The 15,073-nt window shown below is 46.8% G+C and overlaps 1 protein-coding gene across 13 annotated transcripts in view; it reads right to left on the bottom strand.

The window, feature by feature from the left end:
* pbx3b (pre-B-cell leukemia homeobox 3b) overlaps positions 1 to 10,117 on the bottom strand; it is a 69,434-nt gene extending 59,317 nt beyond the window's left edge. For 4 of the 13 annotated variants that reach the window (XM_028996069.1, XM_028996077.1, XM_028996073.1 and 1 more), the window contains exons 1-2: positions 8,896 to 10,117; positions 8,397 to 8,476 (exon numbers count right to left, since the gene is read on the bottom strand). In XM_028996069.1, coding sequence (XP_028851902.1) covers positions 8,397 to 8,476; positions 8,896 to 9,092 — 277 coding nt within the window. In that variant the 5' untranslated portion in view covers positions 9,093 to 10,117. The remainder of the gene's footprint in view (positions 1 to 8,396; positions 8,477 to 8,895) is intronic. The other 9 variants (XM_028996072.1, XM_028996079.1, XM_028996082.1 and 6 more) reach the window with 5 other exon arrangements.
* Between the last annotated feature and the right edge of the window lie 4,956 nt (positions 10,118 to 15,073).

Raw genomic sequence — 15,073 nt, 5'->3', positions numbered from 1 at the left:
AAGCAATAGTTGGGACTATATGTGATTAAAGAATCTTATATATTTTTTCCCGGATTAGGAATGATCTCATTTTTCCAATGAAACTATTTGAAAAGTTGGGGTGAGTGGCTGCATTTCAATTATGTTTAACAATTTGAGTAAAAAAATGAAAGGAGTCAGCATAAAGGGCCAGAAGAACAATAAGAAATTAACTTGGAATTGGACTTGTTTGTATTTATTCCGCCAAATAATACATATAAAATGTGGCAAAAAAAAAAAACTATTTAAAACAATTAAAAAAGTTATACAAGTTTTATTTTTGCTCCCGGTGCATATTAATCAAATTAATTATGACTATAAAAAAAAAAAAAAAACATGAACTCCTCAGCAGAGAGTCTTGCTCTGGCTCTGCCCTAGAAAGCCTCCCTGCATTGCAGAGCTCCACACATAGGAGAAGTAAATGAACTTCGAGTATCTGTTGCCCCAAGAGGAAATCTCTTCCCTGAAACACTGCGGCTAATGAAAAGGGGGCCTATAAATAGTAACATCATTACCGTGAGAGGACTAGCTTTGTACCCGTCTTCCCATCTGACCCTCTTTGCACTAATAAGTGCTCCGTCGCAATACTCCTCCTCCCCCTCCTCCCTTTTCGTCTGACAGAAAAACTGCATTAAGACATTAGGGTGAGAGGAGAATGCAGATGGAGACTATGTTAAATAAAAAATAAATAAATAGAACATAATAATATAATAATTGGCAACTCCACTTATCTCAGGCCAGAATCAGTCGTAATTTGAGTCTCTGGTCCATCGAGATGCCCTGAGTGCCCAAAGCTGAACAAGAGCATCAAATACAGGCTGCTATTAAGACATATATATGATGAGTGTATATTAAAAGGGGGGGGGGCAGAGTGCCACGTCCCTGCAGTGTCAGCTGGTTTATCCGGGGATCAGGATGGACACACGGCCAGGATGGACACACAGGTGAGCGTTTTTATAGCAAATTTACTGTATTATTTATTTACGTATTCCTTCATTCCATTTTTCCTCCTATGGGTTCTGAACGGGGAGGAGCGCTTTCCGGCCTTTTATGCCTCGTGACAAAATTACTGATGACAGCACGTTGCAAATTGCACTTATTTCATATACACATGTCAAGAACTGTAAAATATTAAAACAACAATGGCGGGCGGGGGGGAGATTCTTTTTATTCTTTTTTCCCCCCTTTTGTAAATGAAAATTTAATGCTTCAATACTGAGGCACAATTTGGTTAACCGGCAAAGAATAGCTGACAAGTCAAAGGTTATGTGTTATTTATCAACCGTCTCCTCACGGGCCCAGGAGTGTGTGAAAGATGGGTGGGGAGGGGGGGCTACTTCGCTAATACACACACACACACACACACACACACACACACAATCACTGCTCCTACTGCTCCCTCTACACTTACGAATCCATATTAACTCGGATTCGGAAACTAGTTTTAAAACATGAATCTCAGTACGCCATGATTTCAAATTGATGGGGTGCTCTGATGAACCCGGGTCACTCCCAGGTCAGAAAGAGTCGGCAGAGCACGTGGAATATTGGGAGTATCCCGCACTTTGCTTCCACACAAAAGTGCCCCTGTGGACTGTGGAGGAATCCCATCATGCATTTCAGGCTCGCACCCTCATGGACGGGCAGCGCGGCCGTTCCTGGGCGGCGGGGTAATTAAATGAAACATGAGCTCATCTTCAAATGCCGGGGTGCAACGCGCGAGGGAGTGGGGTGGGCCGGGGGGCAGGGCCGGTGGGGACGCGGAGAGGAGCACGAATTTATTCACTCGTGTCCGCAAATAAAAGACAATGTCACCGGCGCACGCGACGCACGAGCCGGCGGAAAGCTTGTGATTTACGTGCGGCGCTGCGGCCCTCGCAGGGCGACGCGGCTTGTAGGCCTCGACCCGGCCCCGCCCTCCAGACGCCCCTCCCACTCGCAGCCTGACGAGCACTATATCACCCACCTCGTGGCTAATTAACAACTCACACGTACAATGTAGAAATTCCGCAATTAACCTGCTAAAATATTGTCGGAGGACGCTAATTGTTATGCCGGTTGCCATAAAGGCTCATTTGCATAACGTATGGGCGGCGACGCCTGCAGACTGCTGTTCGCGCAGGAGAACGATGGCAGAGAGCGCTTGCAGCTACGCAGTCAGACGAGGGGGGAACAAAGGTGTGTGTGTGTGTGTGTGTGTGTGTGTGTGTGTTGTACAGATGGAAGGGCAACTACCAGTGGATTAGCATACGCCTCTGGTTCAAAAACAACAATAAACCAACGCGAGGAGAGGAGTAGACGCCGAGCAGCGAGCACGCGTGAAACCGGCAGATTGCGGCGCCGCCGTCCTCTCTTCCTGGCACGGACGTCCTTCCTCTCTCCCCTCTCTTCCCTTTTCTTTTCTCCTTCCTCTCTCTTTCTCTGTCTCTCTCTCTCACACACACACACACGGTGCTGGGAGGCTGGGAGTGAATGCGGGGGCTCGGGGAGCCCTCCCCCCCCGCAGCGGCGAGGGTCTGTGCCATTGAGACGGGACCCGGGCGCCCAGCTGAGCAGCGGCCATTCTGCCGCACACTATCTTGTCACCGCAGAAGCACCGCCCGGGCCCGGGCCGAACAAAAAGCAGCCAAAGTCAATTGTCTCGTCGCTGAATGGCTTTTTCTATTTCAGTCAACGCGCATTGACTGGGGTAGTGTGTGTGTGTGTGTGTGTGTGTGTGTGTGTGTGTGTGTGTGTGTGTGTGTGTGTGTGTGTTGGGGGGGGCTTTAAAGAGCAGATCTACGCGGCTATAAGAAGAGTTGGGCAGGCGGCCTTCACAAATATTTACCCGCCATCGCTATGGTTATGGCTGCGGTGATGCGGGTATGTCTCCACGCTGCGCCGCTCTGCGTTCACGCCCGCGTCTGTCAACCTTTACAAGTCTTTGCTGGATTGTGCGTGGTGTTCAGAATTTTGTGGGTCCAGCCACTGAAAATGTGGGAGTCAAGGGCTCTCAAACTACAGTAATTCGCTCATTTCTGCTTTTGGTAAAACACTGACATGGGTCCCAAAACACCACGCAAGGGTTAAATGCCATTTGCAACCTTTACACCACAAAAGTTTAGTCCATTAGTGCATAATGGAACCCTTGTCAAAAAAATACATCTATATCATCCTACAATAGGTACTATATCTATAGAAAGAGAGATATTACAACAGACATACGGTCTGAAATAAGAAGCTACTGTACTGTACTGTGAATAATACAGTATTTATTACTACTGTATATAATATAATGGATACTGTAGTCGTAATTATAATAGGTTAGATCATATTCGATTATTACTTGGCCTCATTAACACCTCGTGAGGGACCCCTGAAATTAACGTTTCAAAAATGCCCCACCCCCACCCCCCACCCCACCCACCTTCAGTAGCAGCAATCCATTTATTCAAGGTAATGCTTTTAGGCAGCCACGCATGCGGTTAATTACAACCGCAGCCACAAATTAATTCACCGGGCCGAGGGTGCGCAGGCGGCGTGGCGCCGAGCCTCGCCGCGGCCTCTCGGGTTCCCCGATCGGCCCACGTCGCGGCGGGGAGTCCAGGCGCTAGTCTCCATCCATCCCCCTTTCCCTCCCCTGCAGGCCTCCCATTTCTGAACTTGATGAGTCAAAGGTCAGGAAAACAACAAGTCAATAGGTAGCGGCCGAGGGAGTGAGACAGAGACGGAGGGGCAGAAATGGAGAGAAAATGAGGGCCCGGCGTTGGCGAGGGGAGAGGACGGGGAGAGCACCCCCCCACCCCCATTCGCTGTGATTTTTGCCTGTAATAGTTTTCTGTAATCTCTTTCTATTGATTAAACCTCACATCAAAGAGGAGTCCCGCTGCAGGACTGCACTCGCGCCGGTCAGGGATGCCATATGGAGGTAATCTTTCACCTTTGTTATTCTTCGCCGTTCCTGCCGCTGCCTCGCCCGTGGATGTCCGTAGCTCTCTCTCTCTCTCTCTCTCTCTCCCTCTCTGTCTCTCTTTCTTTGCTCCACCGAAAAAAAGAAAAAAAAACGGAGAGCCGAGTGCCGAGACAGTGTCTCTCAGCCACGCAGCCCATCTGATTAGCGAAGAGTCAACCCCAGTGGAGGTCGTCCACAGGCCCTATAGCAGAACCCCCCCCCCCTTCCCCCCCAAAAAAGACAAGTCCTTACTCAATCTCTGTCACTCTCTCTCTCTCTCTCTGTTTGCGACTCAAAGAGACTTTGGTGTGGTAAAGGGGGCGAGAGAGAGAGAGTTATTTTACCCACCACCGAAGTCTCTGGGGGGGGGGGGCGCAGTGTGAGGGACGGTAATAAAACCGTTTCCCCATCATGCTAGAATAACCTCATTACTGGTATTAACCGGGTTTTTTTTTTTATTTCAGACGAATCGTGCGGAGGACAAGTGAGCATAATGACAACGATTAAGTGTCAACAAAGAACACTGCAGCGTCCTAATTATGGTAATAACCCACCCGAAACTGCACACTTCACTTCCCACACGGAAAAAGAAAAAACCTTTTTTTTTTTTTTTTTTTTTTTCTGTCCCTGCCGAAAAACTTGAAAGCGCGGCCGGCAAGAACGCGGCTGGCACACACTGGAATTTTATTCATTTTAAATAATCATTTTTGGAGCAGCTTCATCCCCGTCCTACCCCTTCATTTAAATTCTAAAAAAAAAAAACACGCACAATAAGAAGAAAGTGAAGAGACAGAAAAAAAAAAAAAAACAAACCCCTCCTGCTAAAAACACTCAATTTACTGACAGGCAAATGACTTCATGCTGCCACTTAATCTCATTTCTTGCATAATGCCCTCTAATTAGCATATCAAAGTGAATTAATACTTCTAGGGCATTAGCGATGGGGAAATCTGCTCCAGGCCGACAATGGCAGTTAGAGGAATGCCAACAAAAAGAGACCCTCAGACGCTACAAACAGCTTTGCATTGCAAAACGCTTCCCCTCCATGTATCTGCCGAGTGTGTTTCCCTCTCTCTCCCGTCCCTGACACACAACTTGACCTACTGTTCACAATGGTGTGTGTGTGTGTGTGTGTGTGTGTGTGTAAGAGACATTTGTTACAGCTCAGACCCACAAACAGCTCCTTCGCCGAGCACATCACCACGTATGTTGTCGGACAGATCGATTAAAATTCCTTAATATTTAAATGTGAACCAGGATTTGTTGGTTTTTCCCATATATATTTTTTTTTCTTTTGGGGGGGTTTTAGAATCATTGACCTGATCTCGACAGCCAGTTACAAACATAGCGAAGGAACAAACGCACTTGTACTTGTTGCGCGGGTTAACATGTCGGTATAAGTGGGGGTCCGGATGGTGCCGCGGGGAGCAATGAAACGGCCCCGCTGCGGGTTCAAGCGCGGGCGGGTCGAGAAGGCCATCGGTAGGGGGGGTTCGAGAAGGCCGCTGGGAGGAAGGGGGACCACCACCCCCCCCACCCCAAAATCCGATCATGTAACCGACCAACCACAGGTTAGGCGTAAAAAAAAACAAAAAACAGACCCTCCCTCGCATTCTGACACGGTTTCGGGCTGCCAGTGACGTGACAGTCACACCGAGAACGCTTGCCATTGGCAAACACACACACACACACACAGAGAGAGCTCACACACTCATCCCTCTCTGTTAGTAGATGTACGCACAAAGCGCTTTGCCGGTGCTGTTTACACAGCCACAGCGCAAACACTTCAGGTTTGATTTAGCCCTGTTGCCTCCGAGCCATTTAGCAGGTTCAGGAAGAACAGCGAGCGTTTCATCTTTCCCAACTTCCCAACACTGGCTGGATTAATGCGCCAAAAAAGTTTCCCTTGCACATACGTACACTGCTCACCTGAGGCGCCTCCTTTCACGTGTCAATAAACAGATTTAAATGTAAAAATGATAAATAATATGTATGATTGTACACAACATGCTGTACGCAGACAAAAAAGAAACAGGTCCTTGAAGCGAGTCTAGAATTACGCGTACGGCTGGGCTCGCAGAAACCGCGAGATCCTCGAGAGCTCGGAACTGCAGGGCTCCCGAATACGAATTCACAAAAAAAAAAAATCAAAAAAGGATGCCGACATTTCCTTTACGGTGAAGAACGTAGAACACTGACCGCAGAACATAGACCACAAACGAAACGACCGCCCTGCCCGTCCGTACAGTAAAGCACACCAACATGGACATGGAAGAAACACACAAGCGAACAAGGTAGCCTGTAAGTAAATCAGGTTTGAAACAAACAAAAAAAAAAACGCCTCGGCTGGTAAACAAGCTCATTTGAATAATTTGCATACTTAGTGTATGCATATTTGATTAGAGGTTTAATACAATATAAGATGTAATCACATTAAACGCAGCAGGGGGGACGTGTGGGGAACTACAGGTGGATCGCGACCCACAACTGTACGATGGCGGCTCTGCTGCGTTACGGATATACTGTTCTGTGACTTGGCATTATTATATATTTGTAATGAAACGCCACCAGCCGCTGGCTCGGCGCGAGATAAGGCCCGAATCGCTTAGAACGTCCTCCAGTCCTGCGGCGCTTCCAGCACCTCGCGACACAGCCCGTGAAACACAACTTCACACACGACGTTCGCCTCCACGTCTCCCTCTCTCTCGTCCGGCCCGGCTTCACTTCCGCTCTCGATCTGGCTCGCTTTCTCCCGCGCTCCCTCATTCTCTCTCTCTCTCTCTCTCTCTCTCTCTCGCTGCTTCTCGACAGGCATAAAGAATACCTCAACCAGGCCGGGCAGCCAGGCGGGGCCTTCCCCTCCCCCTGTGGACATCTCCCGCGGCCTAGAAGTTCATTAGGTTTTATGATCTTCCCCAAGTCACTTCTGCTTATAAGCCACACAAAGGCCACAAATCTGGCAAAGCACTGCCGCACACGGTGGGAACATGGGCAGCGACGGTCCGACTTCTCTTTAACCCGGCTCGGGTTATTAAAGGCCCTGAAATACACATTGTTTTCTTTATAACACTGTACGGGATACGCATGTGCGAAATAGTCCAAACAGACCACACCATGAACGTATATGCACGAATAGTAGCTAACTGTCTCGCATTTTAACATGTCCTGGTCCTCAGTAGGCACCCAGATGAACAACTGCGCCAACTTTGGAGGTTATGAATTTAGGATTTTTTTGGTACTTGTACCTGCGCTGCGAGCTGCGCGTTTTTGCGCATATCGTGTCAATTCGAGACGGACGGACGGATCCTGCGCAGAACCCGGCGCCGCCGTGACGCTGGAAAGTATCGCGCCGTGTCGCCGTGAAAGCGGGGAGCGGCGACACCGTGACACACGCTAATGGTCCGTCACGTCACCGGGGTTCGCGGGGCATAACCCCCCCCCCAGAATTAGGGCGACGAGTTTATGACACGGCACGGGCCACCGCAGCCACATGTGCAGATTTACTCCGCGGCAGTGATTTTTTTCTTCTTCTCAAATATGAATACAGAAAAGCTGCAGGTGCGAGGGCACACACACACACACACACACACATTCCTACACATACAGGCAACGAAAGGCGATTTACCGACAACGGAACCGATTCCGTGAAAAACGGGGTCACGTGAATTGTCCAGGAATGAAATGGCATTTACTGTCACACGTGGTCGTGTTTAAAATCACGCTGGAGAAGGGTCACTCTGCGTGGAACCAATAAGAGCCAGAGCGACTCTCGTCTGGGTGGGTTCGTGTTCGTGAAAAGTATTTGGATTTTTATTATTTTTATTATTATTATTATTATGTACGTTGCCAGTTGGCGTGTCGATCCTTTGGGCGAACGATAAAGGGAACGGCCGCGTTTTTCTCGACCCCCCCGCCCACGGCGGCACAACGATTAACGCGGCGCGGGAACGAGAGCGCGCGCCCGCGCGGGACGTACGCGCCGCGCGTGAAAACGACGCGCCGGGAGCCGCCGGCGGCGGGAAGCGGCGGCGACGGGGTCTTTTTTTTTTTTATACCCGTGTCTGCTCTCTTTACGACCAGCAGGCTGTCTGGTGGTCTCCGTGGGAAGACGGGGGTGTGGACGCGCATCACTGTAACCAAGCGGGGTCCCGACCGCGGCCATTCTGGGCTTTCTTCCATTAAAAAAATACAATATATATATATATACGTGTGTGTGTATGTATAAATAATAAAAAAATAAATAAAAGGCGATAACAGAGAAGCCCACGTCCACGCGGGCGCCGCCGAGCAGCACCCCGCGGTACCCTGCCGGAGCAAAGATGGCGGTGTGGGTGCCACAGCAACGTCCCTCGTCCTTATTACGTGTATTTTAATTTATTTTATTTTATTTTAATTTTTTTTGCTCCCTCTCCCCCTTTTCCGTGGTGGGAAGTGTGCGAACTCGTACCTGTTTTCTCCTTGATTTCGCAGAGCACGCTGAAGAGAGCAGGCTTCATTCTGTGGCAGTTCAGTCCATGTTTCCTGTATCAGTTTGGGACAAGAAGCGAGATTGGTATATAGTCACTATTAGGATGACATGAATGCACTTCATCAACATTTTGCCCATTTTTGCCGGGCTGCGTGTTATTAAGCGACTAAATCTGGACGGAAAGTGAACGCGAATGAACTTGATGCGCGTGGGAACTTATTAAAGGCCACTGGTGACGAGAGGAAGCGAGCGAACGTCGCCGAGTTACGTCAAGACGCGCACAACCGAACACACACGCAAAAGTTTTGGTCGCCCTGAAACTTTTCATTAAAACGCGACATGGCGCGACCAGCGACCAGGCGGCCCGTTTAGACGCCGTGGGTGGCCCACGCGATAAACCACGCGACAACAACCAAATAAAAGTTGCGCTCCGGCGCCAACATTCCCCGCGATCAATAATTCATAGAAATGAACCAACTTTGCCTGCGCCTCGTCCAGACTCTGGTCGGTGATGGTCATGATCTGATGCAGGATGTCGCCGATGTCCTGCTTCCTCCCGTCCCCGTCGCTGCCGTCGTGTCCGTGCGGCGGCGGCAGCGCCATGCCGCCCTGCACCGAGTGGCCGGCCAGGCTCACGCCGCCGAGAGCCTGCATGATCCGGGCTTGCTCGTCCATGCCGACGCGCTTCTTCTACGCCGAGTGCCGGGGGATCGGGACGATGGAGGTCGGGGGAGCGCGCATGCAAGGAAAAGGCGCGGCGGAATCAGACAATCACGCTAATAATGCGATTTAAACAAAAACCAAACACGTCGCAGCAAGGGACGACAGTCACGATCGCCGCTCCCCGTCCTCGATCCTGCTTCAATTCGGGGGGTTTTCAACTTCGGCGTGCAGGTGACAGCCACCGTGTCCGATCCTCGTGCCAGTCCCGTCTCTCTTTTTTCCCCCCTCTTGTGTTCTTTTTGTTGTTGTTGTTGTTGTTTCGCGTCCAAAGTCCCCACAGAAGACGCCTCGTCCGAAATCTTCTCGCGGCGGTGTCTCCTCGACCACTTCTTCCTTCCCCTTCCCTTCCTGTTTTTTTTTTTTTTTTTTTTTTTTTTTTTTATTATTTACAAAAACTTACTGAAAATCCCCATCGCGGCGCGCGGTGAAACCGGTATCCAGATGATGCTACGATGGGAATAAACGATCGGCGCAAAAACGTACGTATCGGCGCGCACGTGAAGAGTTGCAAAAAAATTATAATAAAAATGTTGCCGCCAAAGATCCTCCGATGTTTCTGTCGATAAAAGGGAAACGAAGTCGCCCGCTTATAAAAAGGTGAAATAAAAAATATAAAACGCTGGAAAAAAAATATATGTACATATAACAACAACTTTCTTTTTTTCGTCAAAGGGTTTGATGTAGAAAAATAGAAAAGCAAAAATGCGAATAACAATAACTAAACGGCTCCACCAACAAACAGAAAAAAAAAATAATAAAAATAAAATTAATTACACGCCCATAAAAGCGATGCGCAGAAATATCTGGCTCCTGAAATTTATGAGCCGGAGTCTCTGACTGCGTGTGCTTTATGTTGTTTGATGGCAGCGGTAGTGAGCGATTGACAATGTGCCAATGCCACTCACTCAGTGCAGACGTGTCAGCGCGCAGCGCAGAGGAGGGGAGAGAGGGAGAGAGAGGGCGAGAGAGAGACCTTAAAGAAAAGAGAGAAAGAAAAAAAAAAAAAAAAAAAACTACCAAGAGAGGGATAAAAAAAAACGGAGATGGAGAGGCACGCTCCGCCCTTCAGAGGAGGGGTCTGCCGTCTTGTCACTTCTCGCCGGAGCGCCCGGAAACAGAGCGCCTTAGCGGTCTGCTAATGATGCCCGCCGATGGTGATCGTGCGGCGGGGACGTCAAAAAACGGCCGAAGTCCCGCGCCAAATTCCCGCTCCGCTTCATTAATAGGCTTGGCGAGGAGACGTCGACCAGAGATAGCAAACCTCCTTTTTTGCCGTGTTACGAACTTGTAAAAAAAAGCGGGGAGGTTTTATGTTGTTTGATAGAAAATCTGATAATGAATTGCTCCGGCTCCTCGCTCTCCGAGACCATTCTATGGTCGCCTCTACCAAGCCTTGCTTGCAGGGTTAGCAAACCAGAAGACATGTTTATAATATTGGAAACAAGCGCGTTCGGCCAATGGGAACGCCGTACGCCCGAGAGTGACGCGAGCACGAACCAATAGCGAAGGCGCACGATGGCCCGAAGCCCCGCCCGCCTTACGCCGACGCCTTTTTTTCCCGCCCCTTCAGCCCGGCTGCGCCGAGAGATACCAACTTCTGATTGGACGTTGCCATGGGTGACACCGCGTGCACGCGCAGGCGGCGCCGCTCGGCGCTCTGCTGCAGTTGCTATGGTAGCAGACCAGTCAGCGAGCCGGACGCGGTGAGATACAGAAGCCGCGTTCGGAGGCGCCATGGTGTATTCAAAGGATTCTTGTTTGTCGTTTTTGTTTCTTTTTCTTCCTTCTTTTTTTGGTTTTTACCTTCTTTCTTTTTCTTTTTTTCTTCTTCTTCTTCTGTACACATTCACCTATTAAAATATTATTTATGCGCATTTTTTTTCTTCTGCTACACGTTGATATTAAAGCATTGTGGGGTGAGCTCCATATTTTGCGCGACTACTCGCAAAAGCAAAATAGCCTGAATAGCCCGCACAGTCGGGGTAAGTTAAATACAAGTTCTTTAGTTTACAAAGCCGTACGGTGGGTTTAATAACCAATGTGCGTGTATTCTGTTGTAATTACGTATATTTTATACATTTTGATGTGTATTTCTCCTTCGGACAAGCCTCTTCTTACCAGGAACAAGCGCAATCTTACAGTCCAGCTTTTACATACAAAATATTACAAATCAGATTACATCTAGCATTATGGTAGAGTGTCTACCTCGTATCTGGATATGAAAAGTTCTCTGTAAAGAAAGTAAAGAAATACATTTTAAATTGTTTATGTTTATTCAATATATTTCTTGGGTTTATCTTGTAAGGTTGCTAAAGATGTGTGTCTGTGTGTATGTGTATATAGTCTGTATTTTATCTTTATACATGCACCCATAGTGACCTTGCTCCTTTTAGCGTCAAAGTTTAATGAATGTCATTAAAAGTAATGTGCTGACTTGGTGACAGTCTCCATTGTGATGGGAGTAATTACCACGACCTATAGACAGTGGGGAGTGAAATAAAGCTGTTCATTTGACTGCATTCAGTTCTGCGAATGCATGAATGCGCGGTGGTGCGCTGAGAATTCGCAAACGTTGCCACCAAGTCACAAATCAGAGTGCGTGAATTGACTCCGGGGCCCTGTAGGCTGCCTGTCCTGACACTCTGTACAAAGGGAATTAACAGTGAGTAATTAAATGGCAAATAATTAGTTATGAACGGATGGAGAAAAAACTTCCTTTGGGATCAGTTTTGGGAGGAGGGGAAAAATAACTGGAGAATATTGTACTCTTGAGGTCCGCAAATGTACATTTTTAAATAAACCCATTTGTTTAAAACTTAAATTCTCCTGATCTTTGAATCCATGCTGTGCAGTAACTACTCTCAGTCCGTTTGATAGCAGTGCTTTTCAGACCAAGACCTGCGGTTCCTCTAGTGCTGTAAAATTTTATGCCATATTCATGAAATATTAACTAGTTACGATGCATGCGTGGATTGGGCTTTATGCATTCCTCACATTGTGTGGCAGCACACCAGTACCATGATTGTGATTTATCTGAAGGAGGCTGAAGACCACACATAAAAGTGTTGTATGTGCATTTGTGTTCTCGCGTGCATGTAAATGTGACTGAAGTATGGACATATGGCAAGTCACCACAAGTGCGTATATTTCATACACAACAAATTTGATTTAAAAGCAATATGTGAAAATTACGCCAAGAGACTTTATATACAAACAGGACACACACCCGCGTACATATAAACACCTTAGAATTAGGGACAGATAACAGAGCGCTCAGGTCTTTAAGTAACACAGTGTGGCACGGTGTAATTCGTACTCCTGAATGCTGAGATTTTAACCTGCATCCTGTCAGAAATCTAAATCCTGGAGAAGGGTCCCGTGACCCAGCGGCTACAGTGCATGCGAAGAGCGAAAAAGCAGATGAGCTGCTCTTCCTTCTCTCCATCTTCTTTTTTTTTTTTTTTTTTTTTAGCAAGCTGTGTGGTTCCGCTCCTTCTTATTCACTTGACCTTGAAGTATCAGCTCAACACACTCTTGAGTTTAGTGAATGGGAGTCCCAGGACTACTGCATTTATCATTGAAATACTGAGCTGTCAAGTCACACTGCATACCTGTCAACAAGGGCTCAAAGGTACAGGCTCAGCTCGTCTCCTCTGTTGCAGTGCATGATTCTTCATTGCATTACATTGCATGCCTTTTCACCATTGTTTCCAGCCACATGTCAACATAATTTATTTCCCAACAAAGACAAGCTGATCACAAAAAGGAAAAGAGAGGGCAAGTCGTGTGTCTACAGCACAATGTTTAGTCAAAGTGCGTATTGTTACACTGTTTAGTATTAAGGAAAAAAATCATTAAAATACTTACTGCATACTTAAGGTAACAAAACATGTGATCCGGTTCTTAATTTTTTTAAAACTTTGTCTGGTTCCTTCCAAACCTCTTCTTTCTGGCAACTGTTGGTGTTGTGGCTGCGGGACTGGGGCCCAAGGGTAAAAAAAAATTATTTATGTCAAGGGCATATAGTCAGGAAAACTCATTTTTTCCTATATTTAAGGCATTTGGCAGATTATATGAAACAGATTAGAGGAAAGAGGAGTTAGCCACTTAAGTCGAATGCATATGTTGCTTTGCATGGGCTTGGAAGTGCAGATGGATGAATATTCAGTGAATATGTGCTTTTAATAGGGCCGGAAACACATTTTCATGGCTTTATGAGCTGTAACATTCTCATAAAATTGTAGCATCTTTGTCTGTATATTCTAACAGATCGTTTTCTTCATGAAGTCGCAAGCTGAATATTAATTCTCCCCAGAATTAATTCAGTTATTTAATCACTGGACAGACTTTATGTTTTTGATTAGATTCACTGTGTTCTGTTCATTTTCTTCGTATTTTTTTAAAAGTAGCACAAAAGATAAAAAAAAAACATTCACGACAAAACAAAGCGCATATTTTTGAATCAATCTGCTGTTTAGCACCACATTTAAAATATTAAATCACCCACCACCATCAGATTGATCGGCTGACGGTGGCCCAATTAGAACGAACTAACTTTTTGCACATCTTTTAGTACACAGGTCACAATTACTGCTGACAGGCTATTTGGATTTTGAACGGCGAAACCCCCCCACCCCAACCTCACCACCTGCACCGCCACTTCCAGCAAAATGAAGACTTTGAAAGAGTGCGGCCTGTCAAGTCCACCCAAACTAAACATGGGTGTCAAATAACAACATTTTGTCACCTGCTTAAATTGATATTGTACTTTTTTCTGCTGTGACAGCTGAAAGGACCCACAGGTGCCTCGGAAAAGCAGTGACTGTGTTGTCATATTTCATTTAGGCATCCTTCTGCAAAGCCATAATTGCCTAATTAGCTTGTTAATTAGGAGATTAGCATTTACTGATAGAGTGGCTTGCTCGCTTGTGATGGGAGGGGTGTGGCTTAAGTGAAGGAGTTATGGGTGTGTTGCCTTAAAATGCTCCCTTTTTAACCTATTCCATCTGAAGTTGCCAGTGCATGAAAATAACTAAAAAATATACATATATTGGTGATCTAGTGAAGATATTTTGTCTGTTATGTCATTCATTAGTGCTGCAAAGTTATTGGATAAACATGTTTGTTATCATACTATGAGCAAAAGAGATTATCATGCAATGATTTTATCATAGAGTTGAATTAAATCACATTACATGCTTGTTGGAAGATCCCATGGTGGAAGTGCATACCAGAGGGATTCGATAAAGACACGGGGATAATTGAATTGGGCTAGAGCTGAACCAACCAACAGCGCTCTTCGGTCCACAAATCCTGTGGTGGAGTGACAGAACCCGGCGCAGGCGCTCAATATGTCCTCGCCTGGGTGTCGCCTTCTGATCTCCTGTTACCGAACTGGATTCTAGGAAATGACCCCAACGGGCCGTGCCAGAGACATTACTAACCGAGTTAGGACCAGTCTTTCATTTGGTTTACGTTGGCCGCTCGGTGGCTTCCCGGTACTTGTTGTGTGCGTGTGCTCTGTCATCATTACCGTCTCTCACACATGAAGGGACAGTGGGACTGTGGCGGTGTAAAGCCAAATCCGACCAGCTTACAGCTGCTCTCTGCTATACTGCCACATCACCCACCAGTGCTGTGATGAAGATTTTGTATATTGTAAATGAAAACGAAATTGGAGTAATATGCCGTATATACAATACAGGCCAAAAGTTTGGACACACCTTCTCATTCAATGTGTTTTCTTTATTTTCATGACCATTTACGTTGGTAGATTCTCACTGAAGGCATCAAAACTATGAATGAACACATGTGGAGTTATGTACTTAACAAAATCGTGAAATAACTGAAAACATGTTTTATATTCTAGTTTCTTCAAAATAGCCGCCCTTTGCCCTGATTACTGCTTTGCACACTCTTGGCATTCTCTCGAT

The sequence above is a fragment of the Denticeps clupeoides genome, chromosome 11 (assembly GCF_900700375.1).
Source record: "Denticeps clupeoides chromosome 11, fDenClu1.1, whole genome shotgun sequence".
Classification (NCBI taxonomy): Eukaryota; Metazoa; Chordata; class Actinopteri; order Clupeiformes; family Denticipitidae; genus Denticeps; species Denticeps clupeoides.
Note: the sequence above shows the minus strand (reverse complement) of the source record. Positions and strands in the feature narration are given on the sequence as shown.